The sequence below is a fragment of the Podarcis liolepis genome (assembly GCF_965112155.1).
Source record: "Podarcis liolepis genome assembly, chromosome: 1".
Classification (NCBI taxonomy): Eukaryota; Metazoa; Chordata; class Lepidosauria; order Squamata; family Lacertidae; genus Podarcis; species Podarcis liolepis.
Window position 1 is genome coordinate 33,930,521 of NC_139554.1, and position 24,700 is coordinate 33,955,220.

The window sequence follows — 24,700 nt, forward strand, 5'->3', positions numbered from 1 at the left end:
CCGGGTGTGGTCGTCATCCCAAGGGTTGCCCCTAAAGGGAGGGTGCAAGAAGTTGCAGCCTAGGCAGCTGGGGCCTTTTGAGGTAATACAGCAGGTTAACCCAGTGGCATTCAAACTCAAGTTGCCTGACAGCATGAAGATACACCCGGTGTTCCATAGGTCCCTACTTTCACCTTACAGGGAGGGGCGGGAATTCCCGGGACGGGAGGGAGGGGTTACCACCCACCCACAGGTAGAGGAGAGGGAACACTGTAACAAAGCCACGGAAATACTCGATTCAAGGTGGCGAGGTCGCCAGGTAGAGTACTTGGTAGCTTGGGAGGGGGAACCTAGGTCTGAAAACACTTGGGTCCCTGCTGAATCAATCACTGATGGGTATATGGTGGAAGAATTCCACGGTTTGTTCCCGGATAAGCCCAAACCATTAGCTAGATTCTGGGAGGAAGAATTTGGACCCACAGACGATGAAGGGGACTTTGTGGGTTTGCCTGCCTCCGAAGAGGAGGGAGGGGTGGTGTCCGAGGGAGAAGGATCAGACTGGGAGGTGCAACCAGCGGAAAGAAGTCCGAGCAGATGGGAGGCTGGTTTTGAATCCTCAGAAGATGATGACAGTTCCTTCAGGGGATTCCCCGCATCGTCGACCGAGGAGAGAGAGGAGGCTGTATCGGAAAATTGCGCCAGGGGTGGGGATGGGGGGTCCTGAGGAGGAGGTGGATGTCAGGGAACTGCCATCAGTGCTGGAGGGAGAGAGCAAAATCCAGAGGGATTCCAGAGAGCATCCCGGGATTGGGAGAGGCAGCCCATCTTCTGGGGAACAGAATCAGCGTAGCACCAGTGGAGAAGGGGGGCAGATGGGGGAAGCGGCAAGGCAGTTCCATGACTCCTTGCCGGGGACCAGCGGGGAGAGTAGGGGTCCTCCGCTGCCTACGCCCTCCTTACGCAGAAGGCTTTCGTGCAGAGAGAGTAGGAGGAGACTAGGCGTCAAAGAGCTTCTTTGCTGGAAGAAGCTTAAGAAACGCCCACTGACGGATTCTGCCAGCGACTGAGACAACCACGGGTGAGTGGCTGTCCGGACAGAAAAGGTTCACTCAGGCAACCCAGCCAGGTGTTTGCACCAGCTTACGTACGAGCAACCCCTAGAACCATTACATCTGCCTTGCTAAAAACCCAGTAAATAAGAGAATGCCTTGGAGGCCAAGCAGATGAGATGAGAGTTTGATTTCATCTACTCTGGGTATTCTTATACGATGCCCTCCTTGAATTTTTCACCAACGAAGACAGAAGTGCCGAAGAGTACGGTGTAGTTAAAAAGGAGCAGATCTAAATGTTTTTGTTGGTATTTTACTTCTACTAACAAGAAGTACCTAGCTGAGTCAAAAACAACCCCTTTGCACACTTACCTGCCACTTTTGTTCGGATTTGCATGTTTTCTTGCAGAGCTGCCAGCGGTTCCAAGTACTCTGGTGCCTTTCCCGCAATGACCTCCTGCAGTTTTGCATCCACTTGGCTTAATCTCTCTTTGTAAAGTCTTTAAAAATGCAGATGAAAGATGGAGTGCATTGCATTAAAGTAGTGTAGAGAATACTGTATATTAACATTACTAAGAATACATTTTCCACAGCCACCAATGGCCAGAACCTAGGAAACCCATTGAACCTGCCAACCTTGCAGAAATTCAGAGGACTTAAAAAAAAAATAAACTGTACAGAAAAATTATCACTTACACAATCTTATACAGTGCTGGATCTTTACATTATGCTTCCTGATTTTAGCCCGCACAGATGAAGATCAGACATCCATTTAAGACTGTCTCCTAGTACCCAACACATACATACAGCTATATGAATTGGAACTCTTTGCTAACTAAATATTTACAGTATTTATTCCAAGTCTTAGTCTGGGAAACATGCAGAACAGATCCCTCACTTTTTTTAAAAAAATGACCAATCCTTTATTCCTATTTTTTTAAATGTTGAAATGCATATCCTGCTCTCAGGGCAGCTAACAATATTAATAACTCAGTAAAAACAGCACAGCAGCTGTAGATAAAACACAATGAAGTAATTTTTCTTTAATGAGGTTGGACTAAGGACTTATTATGGCTTAAACTGGTTTATCACAAGTGAGTGTTGTTTCACAGTAACTGAATGTTTCAAGAGTCCTCACTACGGTGCTAGCAAATACTTCCATTTCCGCAACCCAAAGAATTTCACACTCTGCACCAGAAAGTAAAACCATGTTTCCCGATTTGCAGTTTACAGGGCAGCCGTGCACCTAGAGCTGCCACATTCAAATACAAAACAGGACCAGTCTGGCCTTTATTTGAAGCAGAATGTGCAGGAGAGTGAAGTGAAGCATGCACACACTTTCACCTTGTAGCATCCATTGCTACCTAGAGTTTTGTTACTGCCCATATCACTTCCAGAGTTGGAGTCAAGCCTGGTAAAAACCGCTTAAAGTGCAGTGGATTGTAGCTATGTAAGGCGAGGGGTGGGGATGTTGGTTCACTTCTACAGCATGATCCTTGTACCTTGGTTCACGAATGCCTTGCAACTCGAATGTTTGGGATCCCGAACACCGCAAACCTGGAAGTGAGTGTTCCAGTTTGCGAACGTTCTTTGGAACCTGAACTTCCGACACGGCTTATGCAGCTTCTGACTGAGTGCAGGAAGCTCCTGCAGCTAATCAGAAGCTGCACCTTGGTTTTCGAACACTTTCAGAAGTCGAACGGATTCTGTTAGAGAACCAAGGTACGACTGCATAGAGAAGACCCCATTTCCCCACTTTCTGCTTGAATGGGAGGAGGCATGGGCATAAAATGCAGGTGGCTATGGCATCACAATTAGGATGGCCTTTTAGAACAGTGTTTCCCAACCTTTTTTGGGCAAAGGCACACTTGTTTCATGAAAAAAATCTCAAGGCACACCACCATGCCAGATGGGGAAAGGTCACTTTTTACTTATGTAAAAAAAAATTAAAAAATAGTAACAGCATAGAAGGTAATGGTTATCTCTTTGATGTCTGATGGGAGGGCATTCCACAGGGCGGGCGCCACTACCGAGAAGGCCCTCTGCCTGGTTCCCTGTAACCTCACTTTTCACAGTGAGGGAATTGCCAGAAGGCCCTTGGCACTGGATCTCAGTGTCTGGGCTGAACGATGGTGGCGGAGACGCTACTTCAGGTATACTGGACCGAAACCGCTTAGGGCTTTAAAGGTCAGCACCAACACTTTGAATTGTGCTCGGAAAGGTACTGGGAGCCAATGTAGGTCTTTCAAGACTGTTGTTACGTGGTCTCGGCGGCAGGTAGCAGCGCTCACAGCTTACGGACTGCACCGTGTAACAGGTGTCTGGCCCAGCAGCCTAAGGCGGACAAGCCACTGAAACAGGCATTCAGAATCCATTCATTTCATAAAACCTGCAGGGCTCAATCTCTGTGTTTGTGTATGTGTGTGTTTCTGTTTTGCCCAAGGGTCTGGGGTGGGAGAAAGCTCTTTAGCATGATGCTTTTAAAACAATTAAATTATCAACAAACAAACCTGATGATACGAATAGCAACGTCAGGTGCTACGGGGGGGGGAGGGGGCCTACTCGGAAGTAAATACTGCGTCCAGGCGCAATTAGCGCTGATTTAAGGTGCACCAAGACTGCCTAAAAACCTCACCAAAGATATGCAACAAAGCGCTTCGTTGCAGAGGGGAGAGTTTGTGCACCGTGGAGGCTGGAGGACTTCTATTCTACATGCGGGGGTTGGGGGGGCGAGGAAAATGTGCTCCGTGGGGGGGCGGGGAAGGCAAGAAAAGGAGCTGAGCTCTAACTATAGGCTCCCACGCTTGAGCAGGCCCGACTCGGTGGGGCGGACCACCCTTTCTCCTGGAGGAGGAGGAGGAAGAGGAGGAGATTCCCATCCACGGCGTGGCCTCCCGCGCTCCTGAACGGGAAATCTCTGCAGCCCAAGACTCTCCGCGAGGCAGCTCCTCCCTTGCTGCCTTGAGCCGCCGCCAGCCGCGCCCCCCTCCCCAGTTATCTGCTGCCTGCCAAGCCCCGCCCCTCTTCATTGTCCTCCCCTTCTGTTTATACACAAAGACCCCCCATCTTCTTCCCCCTTCCCCTTCCTCCATCCCTCGCTTTTTTTCCTCTCTTTCCTTTTTTTAAAAAAATATTTTCTCTTCCCCTTCTTTTTTTCCACCCTTTCTTTTTTCTCTTTCTCCCCCCCTCCCCGCCCTCCTGCCTTCCTGGGTTAAAGGATTTGAGCAATGGGTCTGGAGGTGGAGCTCGTCGGAGGATTAGCCCGACTCGCCCGCCTCCCTCCCACGTAACACCAGGCAACGTCCGGCGGCACACTAGTGTGCCGCGGAACACCAGTTGGGAAACACTGTTTTAGAATGTCCCACCCTAGCAGAGGGCAAAAGTTGCTTCTCCCTTTGCATATAAGGTATAGGAAGACAAGGGTGAATTCTTCCATTTCAGATGTACAGCAATATAAAATTCCATGGTAACTACATTGGAAATCTCTACGCATCATTGAATTGATTATCTGTCCCTCACAAGGAGGTCCCAACACAGATCACAACCATGTAAAATACAATAAATATCTAGAAACTTCCCAAAATTTCACCAGCATACATTAATCTTTCAGCATAAACAATCATAATGTTGCTCCACAAACCTTTGGATCAGGGATAGGCAGACTTCAGGCTTGGAGAAGGTCTGTAGTCCATTAGCAGAACATACAGTAGTACCTCGGGTTAAGTACTTAATTCGTTCCGGAGGTCCGTACTTAACCTGAAACTGTTCTTAACCTGAAGCACCACTTTAGCTAATGGGGCCTCCTGCTGCCGCCGCGCTGCCAGAGCCCAATTTCTGTTCTTATCATGAAGCAAAGTTCTTAACCTGAAGTACTATTTCTGGCTTAGTGGAGTGTGTAACCTGAAGTGTATGTAACCTGAAGCGTATGTAACCCGAGGTACCACTGTATGCTTTGCATGCAAAAGACAATCAGTTCAATCCCTGGCAATTCCAGATTGGGCTTGGAAAGACCCTCATTTGAAACCTTGAGGTGCCACATCCAGCCAGTGCAGACAGAGGCAGATGTTTTGATGGTCTGATTCCACATACAGCAGCTTCCAGTGCTCCACCTACCTTTTAGTTTTACTACAACCCATAATCCATCAACTAGAGACAGGTGCAGAATGGCAGCAGGGGTGGGGAAATACATACTGAGAATTAAGGAAGAAGTCTCAGCCCAGGGATTTGTTTTGATAGCACATCTGAGCTCACAATTCTTTTACCCATAAAGCCTACTCGTGCCTTCTCCCAAGCATCCTACACTTCAGCAATCTAATTAAGGAAAAAAGCCTTTCCATTGTAGCTACTGTCACATAATCCCATCAGAGAACCCTGTGAATCTACTGCAATTCACCCAAATTTGTACCAGTAGATCCCAATATATTTTACGCCTTCCCTTGCTTTACCAAATACAAAGCTAACCCAGGATGGTGAGAGGACTAGAATCCAAAGCAAATTCAAATCTGTAGTTTACTTACTGGTCTTTGAGGTCTGTAAATTGTTTTTCAAGATTGGACATCTCATCCAAACACTCCATTCTTCTTCTTTCACAGTCCTCATCGTCCATTTCTGAGAACAGAATTATTCACTTTAAAAATACACAACAGCAACTGGTTTTCCTCCAGTCTATTTTATAGAATTTATACTCAAACAGTTCATTAAAAAAACACACAAAAAGTTAATATTCCAAAGGATGAAGTTTTAAGAGGAATTAATGCTTGGCCATCTTTATTTTTTTTCCTGCTGCACAATTCATCTTGGAATATAACCAAACTGGATCATCCATCACTAGTTCAGACTCACTTGAGCGGGCATGTGAAATTGAGATTTATTTATTTTTTGCCCCAACATGCATCCCTTTACACCTGTTTACACTGAATTGCACGTCATTCTACCGCTCATTCACTGACTTTGGATTTGGAAAGGCCCTTTTGGAGCGCTTCACTATACGGCAAGTACCGTTGCAGTATCACCAGGAGATGTGGTACTGGTTTTATATCAAGGCAATTTAAACTCATCTCTTTTTATATTAATGTGTTTCATGAACGTGTGGATGGCATGCACTGCAGAATTAGAAATAAGGGGGGGGGGGGAATCTGTTGCATTCTCTGTCTACATGTTAGGATGATAATCAAGATCATCTTCTTGAAAGCTAAATATATGGACCCAAGGACTGGTAGTTACTGGGTAATGGTTTTTCCACAAGATGGAAAGTAAATGTCCATGACAGGAAAGAGCCTATTCTATTGTGGCACCCTATTTCTGAAATTTGCTCCTGTGAAAGTTGCACCTGACACAACCCTTATTCTCTTTTTCTTATCAGGTATACCCCTTTTTATTTGCTCAGGTCTTTTAAGTTTCTAAGGTTTTATACTAACATTTTATTTTGCTTTATTGTTCTGTGCTTTATTATGGAGGCCTAAATCAGATAGAAAATCTAATAACAGATTTATGACTTTCTGTACTTCAATTATTTCAGGGAAATACACAACGCTTACTTGACAAATCAGAGAAGTGATACTTCCTAATTTAAGTAGCAACTTTAAGCATTACAGCTGCTTCATAAAAGGGCACATATTTTAATAATCCTCTTAACTGCATCCCAACCTATCAGTGTTATTTCCATATTGCACATGGAAGGCTAAGGCTATGATGTCTTTGGACAGTGAGAGTACATTGAGGAAGTGAACTAGAGACAACCTCCTGTTGACATGTTGCTCCTTTTGACACCACAGTGCACTGGCTCTTTTGGAATATTTTACAATAACAATCCTCCAGGATTTTGTTTATGAGTTTGCAGAGTCAATTCTGGGCTGACAAACAATGACCAACAGCAGTATAAATTATAGCATGAGAAAGTCTGTTGTGTACTAACTGGTACAGATACATTCCTAAGAATCAATGCATGTCTGTCAACAGTTATCTGTTGACATTATTCTTGGGATGAGAAAAATGAACAAAAGCTTAACTGTTTGTCCAATTCAGAAGCAAGATACTAGCAGGTGGCGCTGTGGTCTAAACCAGAGCATCTTGGGCTTGCCAATCAGAAGGTTGGCGGTTTGAATCCCCGCGACGGGGTGAGCTCTTGTTGCTCGGTCCCAGCTCCTGCCAACCTAGCACTTTGAAAGGATGCCAGTGCAAGTAGATAAATAGGTACTGCTGTGGCAGGAAGATAAATGGCGTTTCCATGTGCTCTGGTTTCCAACACAGTGTTCCGTTGCACCAGAAGCAGTTTAGTCATGCTGGCCATATGACCCGGAAAGCAATCTGTGGACAAACGCCGGCTCTCTCGGCCTGAAAGCGAGATGAGCGCCACAACCGCATAGTTGTCTTTGACTAGACTTAACTGTCCAGGGGTCCTTTACTTTTACCTATACCAGCAATGAATAAAATCTGTGCCAAGAATCTCCTCGTGATTTCTGAAATGAAGCTTACCTCTGCCACCATGCTACTTGCTTTGTCATATCAAAAACAGATTTGGTGCTTCCAGAAGTCCCATCCAATCAAAAAACAATGGGGGGTGGTGGAGAACAGCACATACTAGTTGGGATTTATTTACCACACTCCACTGAAAGCACAAGTGACGAAAGTGCTCCGTGAAATATTGAAGAGGCCTAAAAAGAATGGCTTTGGACAGGAGACTTCCCCCACCCCAGAAACCCAGGTTAGAATTTCCTCGTCCAAGTAAGTAGTTTAAGTGCTTGACATTTCAACATATTATGAGTCTGAAATGTGAAGGTTTGATCAATGGGTTGCAACCTATAGCACTGCACTGCAAATAGCACAGGCAAACAGGCCTTCTGGTGTACCTAGGCACCAAGGAGCAAGGAGCTGCATGTAGTCTGCAGGGCACATTAGTGTGTTGGACTAGGACCTGGGAGACCAGGGTTCAAATTTCCACATAGCATGAAGCTTACTGAGTAACCTTGGGCCAGTCGCTGTCTCTCGGCCTAACCTGCCTCACGGGATTGTTGTGAGGATAATATGGAGAGGTGGAGAACCTCCTTGAGCCCCTTGGTGGTGTATAAATGCCTTTTCCTCAACATGTAGTGTACTTGCCCCAAAAGTCTGGCTGCCAATTATTTAGTGCTTTTCTAGGTAGGCTTGCTACCTAAATCCACTGGATCCACTCTGTGTGGTTCAGAGGAAACTTGGCATAATCCCCGCTGGGTTGTTGTTGTTGTTTTTTACTGATACTATACAACACGTCTTCAAAAAGTGAGGATGAATCCTAGCCACTATTAAAATAGTGAACAGCACTGGGGAGTTGTCTGACAGAAAGTCTCCTGGGAAACATAGTTCCCTATTTCCTAGGGTTCGCCCCCCCCCCATATTTGGATTCCAAGTTAGAAAGATTAATGCTGTGAAGTCAAATATTTCGAAGTGTGAAATCCTCATGTCAGAACATAAAAAGAGCCCTGCTGGATCAGGCCAAGGGCCCATCTAATCCAGCAACCTGTTCTCACAGGGGCCAAACAAATGCCTCTGGGAAGCCTGCAAGCCTGGGCCTGAATGCAACTGCCAAACTACAGAATAAGGAGATTGTGCTGTGCCAGCTCTTCATCCAGCCTCTTTCTTGCACACTGCACAGTGTTAACACTCGGCTTACTCCAGCAAGAAATCCTGATTCACATTCAGTTTATTTTAAAAGTTTAATGCAACTTCTATTTTGTTGGGATGATCGCTGGATGTGGAGCACACTCCCCACCCGCAGGCAGCCTCAGCCTGCCTGCACGCGTGACCTTGGGGTGCGGAGCACACTCCCCCGCACAGATAAGGCCACAGCTGTCTGAACATCGTGCCCTCTGTCTAAACTTTTGTGGTCACAGTAGTCTGCAGTGTCCTGTCTGTAACCTTTGTCTCTGAGACCTTTGCCTCCTTCGTCATACATTGTGCAAGGAGAAAATGATGCGGTGGAAACAGGTGCCAAAATAACTTTGTACCACCCCACGATCTCGAGACTGGAAGATGTGTAAGGGTCACAGCCCAAAATGTATCTGCCTGGGTTTGCATACTGTGTCAAGAAAAGGAGCCTCCACAGAGCTGGCCGGCAGCTTGCATGCAGCCCACCTGTGCGCAGCTCACCTGCATTATCAACTCCTGCCTCATGTCCTTCACTTCACTATTTGAGTTTAAAATAATGTACACATATACTACTGTTCCAGAAAGAGTTTTTTCCCTTAAAAATACCTAGAGGTTCTTACCGTAATACTGTGTTTTCGAACCTGACCAAAACTGAACTCACAAGATCAGCCGGTTTACAGAATGCATGTTACCCTCAAATGTTTTTTTTAAAGTATTTGAAAGAAGGACGAGCACAAGGTTTAGTGTTTTAATGCTCCATATATTGGAGGGGGTTGGTGAGAGAAAAGAGCAAAAAAGCCTGTCCTCTTTGTAATAAAGCATATTACATGTTCACACGCAAACTCCCTCATTTTATGACTTTAACTTTAGCTTTTTTGTGTTGATTTACTTGTACACCACTTCAAGACAATTCTAATTAAGTGGCACATAAATTGGTGAAATAAATAAAATAAATTATATTTTTTCTGGGTTCCAGCCAGAGTTCCATGGGTCATGAGCCTAGAGTAGAGCTACTAGCACATGGCCACTACTGGCTCAAGAGCAGTTTATCCAAGAGAGGCGTCTGGCCACAGAAACTAAACAACTGTTTGGAAAATTGAAAATAAAAATGAACGCATCTGATAAAGTGGACTCTGGTCCATGAGAGCTTATGCCTTAACAAATTTATTGTTGTTTTTAAGATGCTACAAGACTATTGGTTTTGCTGCAACTGATGAAAACGTCTGCCTCTCTGAAAATGCCTAGGCAGATCTCCAGTTCTGCCAGGGTAGTGTTCATCAAACACCATTTTAATGGTTGGCTTAATTGCTCTGCCAAGCAATTCACTCCTCAAATGAAGGAAAAGAAACTTACTTCCTCTGTTGCTTTTGTAATGTTGGGATAAGTGAAGGAGGATGTGCACATAAAATGGAGGAAATGCACTACTAGTATAGTTCAGTGAAGAAAAGAAAAGAAATGAGGGTAGGTAAGAGATTTTTGGGGGACGCGGGTGGCGCTGCGGGTAAAACCTCAGTGCCTAGGACTTGCCGATCGCATGGTTGGCGGTTCGAATCCCCGCGGCGGGGTGAGCTCCCGTCGTTCAGTCCCAGCTCCTGCCCACCTAGCAGTTCGAAAGCACCCTTAAGTGCAAGTAGATAAATAGGTACTGCTTTATAGCGGGAAGGTAACAGTGTTTCCGTGCGCTGTGCTGGTGCTGGCTCGCCAGAGCAGCTTCGTCACGCTGGCCACGTGACCCGGAAGTGTCTGCGGACAACGCTGGCTCCCGGCCTCTTAAGCGAGATGAGCACGCAACCCCAGAGTCGGACACGACTGGCCCGTACAGGCAGGGGTACTTTTACCTTTATCTTTTAAAGAGTTTTTTGTGGCACTATAACAGCTATGCCAAGAATGAAAAGGAGAAACAAGTGCTTTTGAGAGACTTTGCAAATCTCTCCTCCAAGACTTGTGAGGCGCATAATTTTGTGAGCCATGCTAAAATAATTGCAACTCTGTCTTGCACTCAGATTCCTGGTATAGCAACTGTATCTGCGCTGTAGAGAGTTTCATTCTCACTTTCTATGCCTTCTTTTGCAGCATTCCCTTCCCATGCTTCTCTCCAAATACTGTTTGCAAAAATGTAAAGTATTTTATCTTCTCCCATTCCCTCCAAGCCCCCCCCAATTCAATCTCAATCTAGCCAGTCAGATCAAACTACTGACTATGCTACCACTCAGTGGATTTGTAACTGGCTGACTGACCGAACCCAAAGGTTCAATGGTTCTGACCGAACCCAAAGGTTCAATGGTTCCTCTTCATCCTGGAGAAGAGTGACTAGTGGGGTGCCACAGGGTTCTGTCTTGGGCCCGGTCTTATTCAACATCTTTATCAACGACTTGGATGATGGACTCAAGGGCATCCTGATCAAATTTGCAGATGACACCAAACTGGGAGGGGTGGCTAACACCCCAGAGGACAGGATCACACTTCAAAATGACCTTGACAGATTAGAGAACTGGGCCAAAACAAACAAGATGAACTTTAACAGGGAGAAATGTAAAGTATTGCACTTGGGCAAAAAAAATGAGAGGCACAAATACAAGATGGGTGACACCTGGCTTGAGAGCAGTACATGTGAAAAGGATCTAGGAGTCTTGGTTGACCACAAACTTGACATGAGCCAACAGTGTGACGCGGCAGCTAAAAAAGCCAATGCTATTCTGGGCTGCATCAATAGGAGTATAGCATCTAGATCAAGGGAAGTAATAGTGCCACTGTATTCTGCTCTGGTCAGACCGCACCTGGAGTACTGTGTCCAGTTCTGGGCACCACAGTTTAAGAAGGACACTGACAAACTGGAACGTGTCCAGAGGAGGGCAACCAAAATGGTCAAAGGCCTGGAAACGATGCCTTATGAGGAACGGCTAAGGGAGCTGGGCATGTTTAGCCTGGAGAAGAGGAGGTTAAGGGGTGATATGATAGCCATGTTCAAATATATAAAGGGATGTCATATAGAGGAGGGAGAAAGGTTGTTTTCTGCTGCTCCAGAGAAGCGGACACGGAGCAATGGATCCAAACTACAAGAAAGAAGATTCCACCTAAACATTAGGAAGAACTTCCTGACAGTAAGAGCTGTTCGACAGTGGAATTTGCTGCCAAGGAGTGTGGTGGAGTCTCCTCCTTTGGAGGTCTTTAAGCAGAGGCTTGACAACCATATGTCAGGAGTGCTCTGATGGTGTTTCCTGCTTGGCAGGGGGTTGGACTCGATGGCCCTTGTGGTCTATTCCAACTCTATGATTCTATGATTCTACTTTGTGCTTCCTTCTCAGGGACCTTAGTTATTCATAGAATTCCCTTGTGTTCTCTATGACTCTACAGATGTTGGAGAGCTCCAGCTGTACCTCTTCACTGAAACTCATTGTATGCCGAACTGTGTGTGTGCATGTGTAGACAATCCATATTCCCAGATTTTAGTGTGCAAGTAGCTACAGGTTGAGATGCTCTCACTTCAGTTTCCCCCTCTCCTCCAATCTGTCCTACACGCACAATGTAGGAAACCTGCCTGAGAGAATATACATACATGCCATTTCCCTTTAAAGATTAGGTACAGCAGATCTGAGCTAGGTCTGGCTTGAGTTTGGCTCTTCTCTGTATGCTTGCCTGTTGTAACACAGGAAGCAGTAAAAATATGATCTTGATTTCCCTGGCCTGGGAGTAAGACCTTAAACTCAAAAGGAGCCAATTCTGAGTAGGCAGAAATAGAATCAAACTGTATAAATGGAGAGGATGCCTGAATGCACCAAACTGAAACTGCGTAAATTAGTGGTTCTGCAGATGAGTAGTTCAATATCCAGCACTAACATTTAGTCGTTATTTGTTAAGAGCTGGCCTTATTTGCAGATGCATACATCTTTTCTGTTGTTGGGGAACATGTGCAAGTTTTGTGTGTTGCATTTCTGTAGCATTAAGATTTTTCTCTACTTTCTTCATCAGTCTGCCCACACACCTGAGCCCAGGACACTCCATTCTGCTTTTCCCTTCCATTACTCCGAATCAATTCTGACCATATATGTTTGTCCTGTCATTTCCTTGCCTCTGCCTAGCCTCATATGCCTCTTCTCTTCCCCTTCTCAGATCAGTCTTATCCGTCTCCTCTATCTAGCTATCTATCTTTCAATAAATAGCCTCCTTCTTGGAAGCTAATGTATCTTAATCTACTCTGGAGCCATCTCCTCACTCATCCATCCACGCCTGCATCTTTTTTTTTTATCAGGGTTGCAACATGAAAGGGGGGGGGACAAGTATGTGTGGGTGGATGTGGGTGTGTAGTGGCTTGCCAAATGCAAGAGAGGACAGGTGGCTCCTGCAACTTTATTGGTTTACAGAAAGGGGGGGCAGGCATCCCTGCTGAACATCAGTAGCGTGCAGGAGCCCTGTTTTTTGGGGGGTGGTTGCCTCCGGAAGGCGCGGGCAAGCAAGAGGGATGCTACGCAGGTCTGCTCGGAAAGGATCTCCACTGAGTTCCACGGGCCCTACTCTCCTGCCAGCATGCACGGGGTTTTGCAGCCCTGGACGAAAGCAAGCATCTTGCCTGCCTATTGTTACCCCGGGCGACGCCTAGGGCGAGCTGCCCTGCCCTCCGCCCCACAGCCAAGGGGGTGCATGGGGGAAACACCCGGCGGGGGAAGGGGGCGGAGCGGACGGGGGAAGGGGGCGGGTCTGAGTCCTCCTTTTCCCACCCCCCGGCCCAGCCCGAGTGGGCAGGAGAGAGGGCGCCCCGCTGCCTCGCCGGCTTCACCTGAGCTGTCACCCTCCTCGGACACGGACGAGCTCTCGGACTCCTCCTCCTCGGAGCTGCTGCCCTCGTTCTCCCCGTAGTCCACCTCCATCTCGTCGTGGTTGTTCTCCTTCTTCTCCCGCGAGTGGACCGGCATCGCGCCGCCCAGCCCAGCCCGCAGGCGCTCGGCGTCGCTGGCTCCTAGGGACCGGGGGACAACAGCCCTCCCTGGCCGGCCGGCCGCCCGCCTGCCTCCCCAACGCGCCGAAGCTCCGCCTCAGAGAAACCCCGCCATCCACCTTAGCCCCGCACAGCCTCACGCTCCGCTCCGCCGCTCATTGGCCGACAACCCGCCGACGGGCGTGGCGCGCGGGAGGGCGGCGGGGCGGGCGGCGGAGCCGGAGCGGCGCGTGGCGGAGCTTCGCTGCGGCGCGGAGGATCTCGGGACATGTAGTCTCTCGGAAGGAAGGCTTCGCTCCACCTAACCGCCTGCCCTCCCGCCCCTCAGTGGGCGGCGGAAGGCGCGCCGAAGTGGAAATGTTTCCCAGGGTTGCAGGCGGCCTGCCAAAAGAGCCGCAACAAAACCTCGAAATTCTGAGAGCCGGTGATGAAGATGGTGGAAAGATTTAGGAAAGGGTTTATTGAGGAGTCACACTCTTAAAACCATACACGACAGCAGCAGCAGGCACGGGGAATTTGTGGGCGCCCAGATGCTGCCCGGACTACAGCTCCCACTATCCTTGGACATTGGCCATGCTTGCTGGAGCTGATGGGAGTTGGAGTCCCAACAACATCTGGAGGGCCTCCGCGTCCTCGCCGCTGTTGCGCAGGATGGCACTCTTTTAGAATGTAAGAAAGGTTCTTTTGCTGGATCGGACTAAGGGTCCCATTTAGAGCGAGAGCCAGCCTGGTTTAGGGATCGGAGTTACATGGCTTCAAATCCCCACTTCGCTACCCTATAACTCAGTCTAAACTACTTTGCTTCCAAGGATAAAATGAGCTGGGGAGAACTACGGTGCTGAATTTTTTTTATAAAGGCATTGCAAGATGAGGTGCTTGATTTTCAATGCACTCTGAAGACGAACTGTGAAATAAACATGAAGTTTGCCTTCATTGTTGCATAATCTTGGATGCTTCAGCTGAGCAGTCCGCTACATTTACAAGTCTATTTTCATCTGTTCAATTGCTATATGTGAAGTTAGGCTATCATGCCAAAAATTTACTTGCACTGAGGTCACATTCACATCATACATTTAAAGCACCTTTATAGCACTTTTCACAGCAGTGTTTTTTCTGGGGGAACTCAAGGGTATGCAGTACCAACCCTTTTTTTAAAGGCGAAAAGCACTGGTTTAAAGTGTGACACTTCCTGTAACAAATTCATGGTGAGTACAGGCTCCATTTTTCTAGAAGAAAATAAAAGAAAAGCACTGTTTAACAGACATAGCTTCCCCCAAAGTATCTTGTGAACCGAACTTTACCCATCACAGCTAGAATTCTCAGAACCCTTATCAGTTCCCAAGATGCTCTGGGGGAAGCAATGTTCTTAAAACGTTCTTTAAATGTATGGTATGAATGTGACCCTAATCTCATTTGCCATTTTGTTGTCTGTTGTTTGAAGAAACCCTTTTGGTCGCACTAGAGAGCCTTGTTTGGAAACAGTTCTTAGCTTCAGAGACCAGCATAGTTCCCATGGGGTCCAAATGGAAGAGGACCTCCTGCCACAAAAAGTTTTGTGCCAAATGAGTGATAGCAATGAGTGAAAGCAGTGTTTGGGAAGGAGCCGATGTCTGAAAAGCAATTCATGATTCAGCCAACCTTCGCTAGTCAACAATTTAAGGATTTATCTTCCTCCTAATTTTGTTCTGCAGCAACTGTGTGGTGCCTTCTCATCCAGGAGTTTCTGGGCTCAGATGTCGTAGAACAGTAAGGAACCCCACCATGTCCCCACCCTGCTAATGTGTTCACAGAAGCTCAGAGAGCAATAGCAAGCACATGACAGGCCAGCCTATTTTATAGCTATCCCCAAAATAGTGGCAAGTAAAATGAAAGTTAGAATCATTAAGTGTGTAATGGCATCTTGAAACAGTAGAGGCAAAAGTTGAGTCCTCCTGTAGGTTGAAAACTGGCTAAACAAAAGGAAGCAAGGGTCAAGACAATATTTTTTTCACAAAAACGGGCAGTAGGGTCTGCACTTGAACTGTACCATTTAATTTATATATGATAGTGAATCAAGGGTGAGTGACAAGATTGCCAAAGTTGTAAATGATTCCAAATTAATCAGAATAATGAAAACTCTTCAAATAATGAGACTCTTCAAATGCTCCAGAAATCCAATTTTAGTGACAAACATATTTTTGTTAATAAACAATTTCATACTTAACTGTAAGATATTAATTATAGTCTTTTGTCTCAATCTTTAAAGCTGCCTTTATGTACGATGAAATAGTTATTGTGTGATATGCTTTCTTGAACATTTTTTACTTGTTTCTATTTCAACATGTCATTTGATTGCAAGCTAATCTAAAAGTACATGCTGCAAACAATCTGGAATGTGTGCACAGATGAGAAAGGGTCTGGAAACCAAGCCTTGTGAGGACTGGTAGAGGGAACTGGGTATGTTTAGACTGGTAAAGGGGAGACTGAGAGGATATATGAAAGCTACTTTCAAATATCTCAAGGGTTTCCACATGGGAGGATGGAGCAAGCTTGTTTTCTCCAGGCTAGAACCTGAAGCAATAGAAAGGAGATTCCAACTAAACATCACGAAGAGCTATCTGACAGTAAGCTGTTTGACAGTGGAACAGACTCCGTTGGGAGGCTGTGGACTCTCCTTCATTGGAGGTTTTTTAAGCAGAGGTTGGATGGCCACCTGTCATGTATGAGCTAGTTGAGAATCCTGCATTGCAGGGGCCTTGGGGTCCCTTCCAACTCTATAATTCTATGGTTCTTTTAACTTCTTAATGCCTGTAAGGTATAATCCCATTGCGTGGGGGGAAAATATTGACACCCATAAAAGAGTACAAGTGAACAGAGAGGAAAATTAAAGGTTAAAAAATTAAACAATTTATATTTTTGCTAATGTACAAAAAGTGCAGTGCTCGGGCCAGAACCCTCACAACACTTTCAGCATTTAAGTATTGATCCCAACTGCCAGAGTTGGCATTTGTGTAGATATATGCACAAAACCACAAATACAACAGAAAGTTTTAATGATGATAATGTATAATATTTTACAACAATGCTGGAGATGTTTAACCAGGAAAGGGAAGAAGAGGTTGTAAGAGAAACTGAATTTGATATTTGTGCAACAGTATGCAGCGGACAAAAGGCACACTAATTTTTCTCTGTTTTTACCACTAAGTATGGGAACCTGCACAAAGCCTATCACAAAATTCCAACAGAGTTCAAAATATGTAAGGATTAAGCATCAAATACAGAATGTCTCGCTTTCCCTGAATATTAAGTACAGAAACATATAAGAGTCCATCCCACAGAAAAACAACGAAAGAATAGAAAAATAAATTTGTCCAAGGAGCCCAATGTTGACCTATAGCTGTGGGGTAAACAGATTTTTAAAACTTGAGTACAAATTATGTTGGTTTGCAGACAATGAAAAATGAAGCAGTAATCCTCTGCACATTTAAGTAAGAATAAAAGAAAAACCTCTGAAGACAGTAAGACTTTCTTACAAGTAAATATACTTAGATTCACACTACATGAGTATCTCTTGTATTGATGAGGACAATATGAAAGTTAGTTCTCTTTCCCATTCAAAAATACTATTGTGGGGGAGTGAGTGTTTAGAGAACATTCAGGCAGTATTTGATATGAAAAGGTAATTTAGGGGCAAAATGAAGCAAAGCACTACAGATAGTAACTGAGAATAAAGGATAACTGAGTATAAAGCAGTGAAGGTGAACAGAACAGACAGGAGGTCACGTACAAAGAGGGAAAGGTACGGGCCAGAAAACAAATGTACATATCTGGTGCCTGTTAATCTAAATTCCAGGTATGTTAATCTGTAACCACAAGAAGTGGTGCTTTAGAGACTAACTAGTTTATTACAATGTTTGTTTTCGTTGGAGCTCAAATGCAGCACAGGATAACCTAAGATAAAAACTAAAGCTAATATGAATACAAAACACACCCTTTGTTATTGGTGCACCAAGTCTATATGAAAACAAGGCAATGCATGTGACATTCTAACTTTTGGTAATAACTACAAGGAAAGGGAAGGTGTTATTTTTATAGTAAGTCAATAATTCATAATCCTGAAAAATATAAAGTTGCTAATTAATTTCATTCTATGATTCTGTTTCCTTATCCCCTTGCAACTAAAAGTGAATGGATGGACACACAGCTTGCATGAATCCAATGAAAGCTGATGAGAACCCCTGCTCTCTCCCTGAATTTGTGCAGGGAGTACCCCTGTATTTGTCCCTTAAGTTTGCTCCAGTACCCATTCACCTGACCTGATTGTAGTGCAAGTTTAACTGGCTACATCTGGCCAAGTAGGATTTTACCACCACTACCCAAACTTCACTGGCTGTAGTTTTTTGTTTTGCCTACTAAGTCTACACTGTTAGGTGAAGGGAGGAGGAGTTAATGTTAAGTGTGATGCCACTGGGCAGGTTAAGATGTCCAGGTGTAGGCACAACTGTTTGATACTATTCTTTTTAACTCATTTCACGATCTACTCCAATGGCACCTTCTGGTATTGCAGACGCCACACTGCCGATTCACATCTCTACCTACTGTGCCCTAAAAATACCTAGAGACAATGCCACAAGAAGAGTATGAAGCATATTATATTCTTTTCATATGTTTTGATGTGTTTAGATTGTTTGCAATCCACCTTGAGTACTAATGGTTGGTATAAATGTTTAAACCCCCACCCCACCCCACACTACAAGTACTCAAAGCAATGTGGAAAAAACTAATCTACAATAAATTATGTGCATGGGAGTGGCTTTCATATGACAGATTCAGAGTGTGGCAACTGGGGACAGGTCAGTATGTGCACTTTTACGGGGAGTCAGGAGACAAAACTGGAGCAGTTAGGAAAGATGGAAATACCCCTTCTATTTTCAAGTTTCTTACTTTAATGCCCTTCTTTGTTCTCCTGAAGAGACTATGTAAACTGCTGAATAGCAGCACTGAAGCTAAATTATGTGGGACACGCTCCCAGAGGACAGGCTGCTCCTGTGTAGAAATGTTTCAGTGGTATGAGAATGGCACTTCTTTTGCACCTTTGCTTGCAGACAGAATGCTACACTGAATTTGTGAAATGGGAGACAAATGACCTTACCTCTGAGATTGATTCTAGGGATTGATACTTGCACACCTGAGCTTAAATTAAACACTGAAATTGTTTGTTTTTCCTTCCTTCTGTTTTGCTAGCTGTGCAAGTGAACTCAGCCAGATATATATAGCTGAAGGAAAGGGTGTTTTTTTCATAGTGGGGACTGACCTCTAGGATAGGTAATTACATTCTTGCACAATCCTATAATGTATCAGTGACAGGAAAATGTGCAAGTGGAAAAGAGGGCTTGCCCCCTTTCAGAATAAAATACCAATTCAAAGTGAATGGACATATAAAACACTTAATTTAAATTAATTAAAAGTGCATGAACATAGTGCAGAAGTTCTTCCAAGTCCTGACAATGAACATGATTTCAAGCATTGAGCCATAAGAGCCAACTATAGAAGGGCCACTATACTCAGCAGATAAACTGCATGCAGATTTGCGGCCTCTTCTTAAAACAATCACAGCCAAGAGGGTTCCAAACTTTTCCTTTCAATTTTTTAGCTTAAGAATTTTTATATTTCTGAATCCCTAGATTTTATAGCTCTAGCTTCTGCCAGAAATTTTATTTCTAAAAGCAATGTACAGAACACCTAAAGTAGCAAAACTGATTTCCTCACCGGACAGGCACCACCCTTTGTTTCTTTAGAGTACAAATCTAACTAAGCATGCTTACTCGGGAGTAAATTCTAATGAGCCCAAAGTGGCTTACTCCCATGAATCTTCTTCCCCCACGTGAGTAGTAGTAAGAACTGCAAAGGGGCTTGGCGGCACCCAAAAGACCAACAAATGTATTGCAGATCACGCCATAGGAAGTTCGTCAAGCTTTCAGGGTGCCACAAGACTCTCGGCTGCAGGTGGTCGCAGCCTCGACGTCCGAGTGCCAATAAACCACGCCACTCTCCTCCTCTGCCCTCACGAGACCCCACTGATCAACGCTCCCCCAGCACGTAAACGAAGGCGACGCCGGAAGAACCGCCTTCCCTTTGAGTCCCCCGGCTATGACGTCAGAGCGAAGGCGGTTGCCATGGGAAGCCTGGAATTCGCACCTGACGGCTGTCGTGAAACGTGGGGGGGGGCAGTGCTCGGAGAGTAAGGGAGGAGAGAGGAGGAGGAGGAGGAGGAGTAACGCGGTGCTGCGGAGCGAGAATCCCTAAGCCAGCCCTGCCTACCTCGCTACAGCCGCCACCAACCCTCCCTTCACCAACCCCGCGCGCCCGAGAGCTTCGAGTGCGCCGGCCGCACCCGCCCCTTCGGAGCCTCGGGGCGCCGCCGCCTGCTATGTAGGCTGCGCTGACCGGGGGCGCGGATCCGGAGGCCGCAGCGCTCCTCAGGTTTCGCCGGGGGGGACGGACCCGGCGGCGTCGACTGTACGAGGAGGGCGTCGGCGAGGACAACAGCGCGGCTACCCGCCCCGGGGGCCCCGCAGGCGGGATGTTCTCCAAGAAGCCTCACGGCGATGTGCGGAAATCCACGCAGAAGGTGCTGGACACCCGCAAGGACCCGCTCACGCGCCTCAAGCACTTGCGCGTCGTTATCGGTGAGGAAGGGGAGGCGGGGGCCCCGAGGCCTTGCTAGCTGCTGAGGGTCTGGAGGGGGGCGGGGCGGGGGGTTCACCTCGGTTGCAAGGAAAGAGGCCGGGTTGGAGAAGCCCTTGCTGGGCTGGGCTGGTGCCCGAGCGAGGGGGGAGGCCGTCTCCTCCTCCTCCTCTCCCCTCCCTGCCTTATCTTTGCTAGAGGTGGGTGGGAAAGAGAGGTTGGACGGTGCTGGGGTGCTTTGAGGTTGGGGAGCAGCAGCTGCGTTTTTGGCGAGAGGTGAGGAGAAGCTCCATCCCAACTCTTTTGTTGGCATGACAACCCGGACACTGATGGCACTGTGGGAAATGACAGGAGAGGAATACCTGGAGAGTGATGAAAATATCCACCAGCTGCCTGTTTTTACACACGCCCATGCTATTTACACACACACACACACCCATGCCTGACTTGCCTTGCATATATTAAGATGAGGCAACCTGCTTTGCACCCTGTGTTGCGATAATGTTTTGGGGGTTGCTGACTGCTGGATAAATATGCTGCTTTCATAAGTGCGATTGGGATGGTTGTCAGCCCTGTGCTTTGAGTTTGTGTTTGGGCATGTCTAGAATGTCTTAACTTTGTGGAATCTGGTGTAGGGTTTCTTGTCTTCTTATGCTTACTGCCCAGAGTAGTACTTACTTCAGGCTGTGCAGTCTCTGAGAACACAAAGCTGAAAATTAGGGACACAAATTGTTCTATCTATGCAGTTTGGGATCTTGTCTTCAGCTCAAGAGTGTATTGGGGCAAATCTGCCCCAGGAAGCTTCTTGCTTTTCTACTAGTGCATTCCAGCACCTGCCTAGGACTATGAAAAGTTTCAGGAAGTGAACATTTGGATGGGCTCTGATACGGAGATTCATTACTTGTTTCTATTTGTGGTCCAGTTTGATGAAAATATGTATAGAGATTGGTGTCTTTGGTTGGTGACATTCATTAAAATAAACATAACATAGAGTTCTAGTATTGTGGTGTGGGAAGGGCAGCATAAATTAGCTAATCTTAATTAACTAATCCCTGAGGCAGGAACTCAGATACTTGTTTTGACTGTGTAAGCCCAAGGGTTCGATAGCATTGGATCTGCCTGCTTTTTTTCTACAAACTTGTTACTCACTCATGCTTGATTGAAGTGCATTATTCCACATGTTTTCATGATGAGTTTTCATTCTGTTGGTTTTGCAGGTGTCAGCTTATTTAAGATGAGTACTTTATGACAAGTGTATGATAAAATGCAGAATCAAAAATGTTTCAAATTACTTGAGTCTTCATCAGAGTTGCAGTCCTAGGCATGTTTACTCAAACCTAAGTCACACTTTATCCATTGGGCTTACTCCCAGTTAAATGAGAGTTGGATTGTATCCTGAAGCTTGCATATGCAAAGCTGTATATCAGCTTACAATTAACAGAATCACCAGCTGGCGATATACAAACATACACACACGTGTGTGTGTGTGTGTGTGTGTGTGTGTGTTAGGGTATCTACTGGAGAGAACCCTGCTAGTATTCAGTATTGTAATTTATGTATTTATTATTATTTATTTTCGTTTCTATACCTCTTTATATAGATAAGAAAAAATCTCAAAGTGGTTTGCAACACATTAGAACATCATATAAAACAATCCAGAATCATCATCTTCTTTGGTGATCACTTGTAGCTGTAAGATTGTCTTCCATGAACATGGTCTTAACAGTGAGTCCGTAAGTGACTGTGAAGGCCAGTTCTGGATCCATATGTCCTTCCACAGTGGGGACATAGGTTTCTGGGCAGGAGTTCATCACAGTCAGGATTTGCCAAACATGCCTTCCTCTTAACTTATTTCTCCTTTTTGCCCTGAGTTTGTGCTTCTTCAAAGTCCATGACACTTTTGGTAAAGGCTGTTTTCCAGTTGGAGCGCTTGCAGGCCAGTGTTTCCCAGTTATTAGGTTTATGTTACATTTTTAAGGATTTGCCTTGAGAGCGTCTTTAAACCTCTTTTGTTGTCCACTGGTATTTTGCTTTCCATTCTTGAGTTGGGAATAGAGTAGTTGCTTTGGAAGACAATAATCAGGCATCCGAACAACATGACCAGTCCAATAAAGTTGATGTCAAAGAATCATTGCTTTGACACTAGTGATCAGTATGCTGACATTAGTTCACCTGTCTTCCCACGTGATGTGTAAAAAAAAATTGAAACACCATTGATTGAATATTTCAAAGAATTGTAGATGGCGTTTATAAGTGGTCCATGTTTCACAAGTGTAAAGTTGGTAGTACAATAGCTTTGTAAGCAAGCATTTTGGTTTCTCTGCAAATGTCCTGGCCGTCAAACACTCTGTGCTTCAATCAGGAGACTCACACAGCTCAGGCGATGCTGTCTTCTCTTGTTGAAACATAACTGCCCAGGTAGGAAAAGTGATCAGCGCTTTCCAACATTACACCATTAAGTTGGATTTGTGGTGCTGTAGAGGGGTCATTTTGTGCTTGTTGGTGCAGCATTTTGGTTTTTTGGATATTGAGCGATAGGCCAAGTTTTCCATAAGCTGCTGCAAAGATATTTAGGGTGATTTGGAGGTCATCCTCTGAGATATAAAAGATGTTGTGTAAGAGAATTCACAATGCCTTGTGTTGCATGCATCTTGAGATTATTGTTTTTTTGTGGCTCTGTGTAAGAGATTGCACGAGTCATTGTGCTAGCACCTTTTTGAGACATTGTGGAACAGATCATTGAATGCTTAGCACTAGAAGAAGCACTTTGCTTTTTTTGTGCTAAGTCAGGAAAAGCCCTTCTGCTCACAGAGCAGCATCGCTGGATCAAACCCATTGATTGTAGCTGCATTTCAAAAGATACCATAGAAATGACCTCTGTTTGCCCAGAAATACTTGTTTGCATGATATATTTTAAAGCAGTTTCTGTCCTACTCTTTGGATAAAACCTTTCAGCCCAGCAAGCACAATAGGCCTAGATGCCACTTGATAAGTTGCCTTTAAAGTAGGAAATATTAAAAGTAGTTTCTAATGCAGTTCTTGAGTAGGAGAGAAGCACATGCTCAAAGGTGTTCTCTGGATCACAGCCTATCTAAATATTTTTTGGTACCAGAGTGCTATAGTGGATGGAGTATTTTATTTGAAAGTGTGGGGTTATATAAAAAAAATCCAGTCTCGCTCAGTTATTTGAACTCTTTAGCGACACTATCCCTAAGGCTTTGAATGGGTTACAGGGTTAGAAACATACAATCAATTTTCCATTTTTTAAAAATCAAGATTTTAAAAAGCCAACTCTTAATCTCATTCTCAGTTAGAGGCTTAACGCTGGCTACCAAAAGTAGATGGCTTTTGACACAGGCTTGGATTTTAACAAGACTCTGAAGGAACAGTGTTAATTTATTGTGAAACCTCCAATGAGAACATTTCTCTTTGCCCACAACAATGATCATGTTTCATTTTATGCATAGTGATCAGATCAATTGGAAGTTACACTTCTCAGAAGAGTAAGTTTGTTTCCGGTAGTTACATTGTCTACTGTTTTGAAACTCATATGGATGTTAACTATGCATTGTATTATTCCTGATGAAAGAACTGTGTGCTTAAAGCAAAATTATTTTAAATTTATTTATTGTACAGAAATTCATTGTTTCATGAATGAAACATCAGGTACTTTTTGTCACATTTGCATTGCAAAGAATTTGCCATTTACTATTTTGAAATACGTATTGTCTATGAAATATATATTGTGTATTCAGGTAGTACCACACCTGTTACTTTTAATTCTGATTTTATTTGTGGCTTTCAGGAAGTCTGTACATTCCTAGCCTTTGAAATTGGATCCACAGTATCAGAGGTTTAATTTGGAGGTGATAAGTTGATCCATGATTTAAACAGAGACTTCTCTGAAAAGTGGTAATAGGGACTCCTGACCCTTTCTGTCAGTGTTTTGAAAAGTTGCTCATTGCAGTGTTATAATGTATGACCAGTCCTGTAGAAGACTGTGAGTCTTCTGAAAAATGTTGAACTGGCATTAGTTTGGCTACGGAGTCAAAGTCTGGCATACTACAAAAATACTATGTCATGTTAATTTTGCATGCTGAAAAATATCTAAATAGCTCACATTTCCCCCCAATGGCCAATGGTATTGGAACTCCTATATGTGATTTGTTGGGGGATGGGAGGCAGAGCAGTAAAATTTATTTAGGCTGCAATCCTATGTAAACATGCATGGGAATAAGTCGAGTTGAAACTAAATTGCCTTTCTTATGCATAGGCATATTAGAGTTTTGTTATTAAGTGTGTTTTTAAATGTTATATTCAAAGGGTTGCATCAAATGGGGTTGCTTAGCTTTTGTAAGTGAAACAGGGAAGGAAGCAGTTTTGCCACGTTTTCCAACTTTGATTTTAGATTTGAGTTGCATTATATTCTAGTATTTTCCATTTTGGATTT

At 44.8% G+C, this 24,700-nt stretch overlaps 2 protein-coding genes across 22 annotated transcripts in view; one reads left to right on the plus strand and one right to left on the minus strand.

The window, feature by feature from the left end:
* BRMS1L (BRMS1 like transcriptional repressor) overlaps positions 1–14,338 on the minus strand; it is a 31,186-nt gene extending 16,848 nt beyond the window's left edge. The window contains exons 1-3 of the mRNA XM_083509727.1: positions 13,426–14,338; positions 5,546–5,636; positions 1,401–1,528 (exon numbers count right to left, since the gene is read on the minus strand). Coding sequence (XP_083365853.1) covers positions 1,401–1,528; positions 5,546–5,636; positions 13,426–13,561 — 355 coding nt within the window. The 5' untranslated portion in view covers positions 13,562–14,338. The remainder of the gene's footprint in view (positions 1–1,400; positions 1,529–5,545; positions 5,637–13,425) is intronic.
* Positions 14,339–19,705: 5,367 nt separating this feature from the next.
* Positions 19,706–24,700, plus strand: part of RALGAPA1 (Ral GTPase activating protein catalytic subunit alpha 1) — a 125,865-nt gene continuing 120,870 nt past the window's right edge. For 13 of the 21 annotated variants that reach the window (XR_014526601.1, XR_014526602.1, XM_083504704.1 and 10 more), the window contains exon 1: positions 19,769–20,252. Coding sequence is in view for 19 of the 21 variants with exons in the window: in XM_083504704.1 (XP_083360830.1) it covers positions 20,147–20,252 (106 nt within the window). In the remaining 2 variants the exon portion in view is untranslated. Of the gene's footprint in view, positions 20,253–24,700 lie in introns of all 21 variants that reach the window. The other 8 variants (XM_083504693.1, XM_083504698.1, XM_083504694.1 and 5 more) reach the window with 2 other exon arrangements.